The 3,605-nt window shown below is 36.6% G+C and overlaps 1 protein-coding gene across 1 annotated transcript; it reads right to left on the reverse strand.

Moving 5' to 3' along the window:
• Positions 1-824: 824 nt before the first annotated feature.
• On the reverse strand, positions 825-3,191 carry LOC115704583 (thaumatin-like protein 1). The gene is made up of 3 exons (XM_030631789.2): positions 2,677-3,191; positions 1,916-2,585; positions 825-1,344 (listed from the first exon to the last, which is right to left on the reverse strand). Exons 1-3 carry the CDS (start codon positions 2,744-2,746, stop codon positions 1,059-1,061), a joined length of 1,026 nt encoding a protein of 341 aa, XP_030487649.2. The 5' UTR covers positions 2,747-3,191; the 3' UTR covers positions 825-1,058.
• Between the last annotated feature and the right edge of the window lie 414 nt (positions 3,192-3,605).

Here is a 3,605-nt window from a genome sequence, read left to right on the forward strand (position 1 = left end):
TTTGAACGAATTAACCTTTGTATAAGTCGCATCCTGCCAATGGCAAAAGACATCTCTCTTCTACAAACAAAAAAAAAAAAAAAAAAAAAAAGATCATTTTCCTTCGAACATTTACAATTTTTCTGTGATCAATTATTTTGAAGTGTAATTGAGCGCTTATATTTTGAGGATAACGACATTTAGAGGTTGTTTTATTCTGGGAACACCATTCTTGATAAACTATCGTGCACTCTTTGTGCACAACTACAAAATATCCTAAAGAAATTGACAGTTCGCTATTGAACTAGAATTATCAATCGATAAAGAAAGCGACATAGTTCACAACTCATCCAGAATTATCAATCGGTAAACCCATTCCAATTTATTTTTACAGTGTAACACCAATTACCAAATCATTTCACACCCTAGTGAACCAAATGATAATTATTGGTTTCTCTTCTATTAAGTTATTAAATTCCTTTCCCATTACAGAGAAATCCAACAATATAATAGTAACATAAAGGAAAATAAAATTAGTATAAAAAAAATCCTTAAAAGGTGTCCTTTTGTGAAGACAAAGCCAAGAATGAAACCCCACTCACATTGAAAGGACTTGACCATGTAATCTTCGGCACAATAAAGATATATAACTAGTGAACTAATCACTCACAATAAAGATAATGTACAAAATTAATTAATCAAGACAAAAATACAAACAAAATCATAACCCCAAAATAAAGTGGATCCGAACCTAGTTTGTATTCTTTAACCAAACAACAGAAGGGACTTAAAAGGAAGCTCAAGTGGGAAAGAAAAGGGCCTAAATATTCTCAATAAACCAAAAGGAAATGAAAGCCCTCTTTTTTTGAAATTAAAGAAAACGTGTATGCTACAGGAATATTTTGGGAGAATCTTGAAGAAGTAGGTGGTTTACAATCTGGATGAATCTGTCAGCTTTCCTAGAAAACACAAAACTCTACTAAATTACTGCAAACTGAGAAATATTTCACATCGGAGAAAAACTACCAAAAAAAAAAAACCAAAAACCAAAAAACCAAAACCAAGCTCATGAATCTAGGTTACAACTTTCTTAATAAGATGGAATAAAAAGCTACAAAGGCTATGAGTGCAACACGTAGAGTTGAGGGTGATAAGACTGTTCTTGGTGAGTCTCCCATTGCCAAACCAGCCAACCATGTCCCATCTGCTAAAAGGGTTCCTCCGGATCCACTTCCAGTACCCGACCCGGATCCTGCTTCTGGATATGTTACCTCGGGTTGTTGCTGTTGTTGTCCTGGATCCGAATACGTTGCCCCGGATTGTGACCCTGCTGCTGTTGGCGTAGTATCTCTTGTGGATTTTTGGCTGAACAGTCCCACGAGCATAAAATTAGATAACTAATTAATATAAAGTAATATTTTCAAAAAAAAAAAAAAGTTAATATAAAGTAATGATTCAATCTAGCAAAGCAACGACTTGATGATGTTATTATTTCATCAGATACTTTGTCCAGATTCTCTACTCTGACACATAAATATGGGCAATGAATGACGGAAAGGCTAAACCCAACTACCTCAATTAAAATAATACACTCTAAGAAAATATTATAGGGAGATTAATAAAACCATTAAAAGGGAATATTTGGCACCATGGCATGAATTAAACATAAAACGATGATAGATCTATTTTCTCAACCAAAAAAAAAAAAAAATGAATAGGTAGATTCAGTGGAGCATTTCCTAACACTACTTACACTAATACTAACCCAAAATAACGTTAAAGATTAGATATTTGAACAAATGAACTTGAAAGAGACCTACTTTCCCAAAGAAAAACAGAAAAGAAACAAATTATTCTAAAACTAAACTATCAATAAAAAGCGACCCAAAGCATGAGTAACAAACACTAAACACTAAAGCTTAAAAGAAACAAATACCTTGGTGAAGATGGACAAAACGTCACCGTATAATCAGCTCCCGTACACGTAAACGTACTGGTGGCATCGTCGTAGGCGTAGCTATACGATCTGGGACACGCGGACTTAAACATCTCAGAGTAAACTGACGGCCTACAAGTGGCGGGTGTACCATACGCGCCGCTGCAACAGTATTCTGGGGTCCCGAAAGCCTCGCACGCGCTCTTACACGCGTTACCGTTCCTGACCCTCAACTCCGACGGGCATTGCTGGTTCAAGTCGGTGGGGCAACCCGTGGAGGCGCACAGGCCCGACCCGCCAGTTCCTTCAACGACCATGGGCAAGTTATAGCCGTCGACGAGGCTGACGTCGTAGAAGTCCTGCCCGCCGGTTCCTAAAGTGAACTCGGCGAGGGTCGCTGGCGGTGCAGCTCCGGCGCCGTTGCACTCGACCACGCCAGAACCACAGTCTCCGGTGAGACAGGACCCGGATCCTGATTCATCAAAAGTACAACCCGTCCGACCCCAAAAACGACCCGACCAACCCGTCGGAGCCAGGAAAGATCGAGAGGTGTCCTTTGGTAGCTCGAATCCTGTGCTGTCGAGTCTTGGGCTTCCGGCATTAGCTAGAATGCCCGGCCAAACAGTGTAGTCACATCGATTAACGAAGTTAAAGGTGGCAGCTGTGACGCCTGAAAAACGAAAAAAAAAAAAACAAGAGTTTTTGTTATTTGTCTTTGTTTATAAAGAAAAGAATCTCAATGAAATGAGTGTCTAGTTTACCTCTGGAGGTGAGAAGTAGGACGACAAAGCTGAGAATGAGTGAAAATGAGAACCTTGAATAAGGATCCATGAAAATGTGGTTTCTCAGTTCAGTAGTAGTGATGTTGTGGTGTTTGATGGGGTTTCTTAGAGTGCTAGAGGTAGAAGATAATGAACGTGTATTTGGGGTTTAAGATAATGAAGGTCACGACCCCAGGAGGGAGACAGTGAGGACTGTGAGAAATGACAAATGGGTTCTACTTCCGGAGGACTGGGGTTCAATACTCCATTAAAGCTGATTTTCTTCAATCACTCACTCACTCTCTCTGTGCTACTGTCAAAGTAGGTGTTTTTATATTTGCTTTTTTTTTCTTTTTTTTTTTCCAATTATATAAGTGAGAGGGAGTACTGTCCATTAAAAAAATCGCATAAATGAAAAGAACTCGTAACACTTCATTTATATTATGGGCAGGACATGAGAACGCTCCATATATTATGTGAAACATATTTTCTGGAGTAATTTTTAAATTTATGGTACACGAACTTTTGAGAAAGTCCAACATTTCAAAGTAAAATAAAAAATAATTATTAGCGGCGAAACTTTTTTTCGGTTAGGGACAGTAAATTGAAAGATAGAAGGAGGGGTATACAATAAAATTCATAGTATTTTAAGGGCATGTCAAAATGCTCTATAAGAATTAGACAGTACAGCTATAAAGTTTATAGTTAAAAAAATATATATATTTTTTATTTTGTATTGATTAAATTTTCTGTTTTATTAAAGATTGTATACTATGTTTTATTTAAATATAAATTTGGTGTATTATATTTTCAATAATACTTATTTGATAACCTGTGTTTTAAAACTATACATATTTGGTACTGTAAATTCAATAAAATTTTATCAATACGATCAAACTATCTTCAATTTTATAAATTTTAAATTTAAA

This window comes from Cannabis sativa, chromosome X (assembly GCF_029168945.1).
Source record: "Cannabis sativa cultivar Pink pepper isolate KNU-18-1 chromosome X, ASM2916894v1, whole genome shotgun sequence".
In the NCBI taxonomy this organism is placed as follows: domain Eukaryota; kingdom Viridiplantae; phylum Streptophyta; class Magnoliopsida; order Rosales; family Cannabaceae; genus Cannabis; species Cannabis sativa.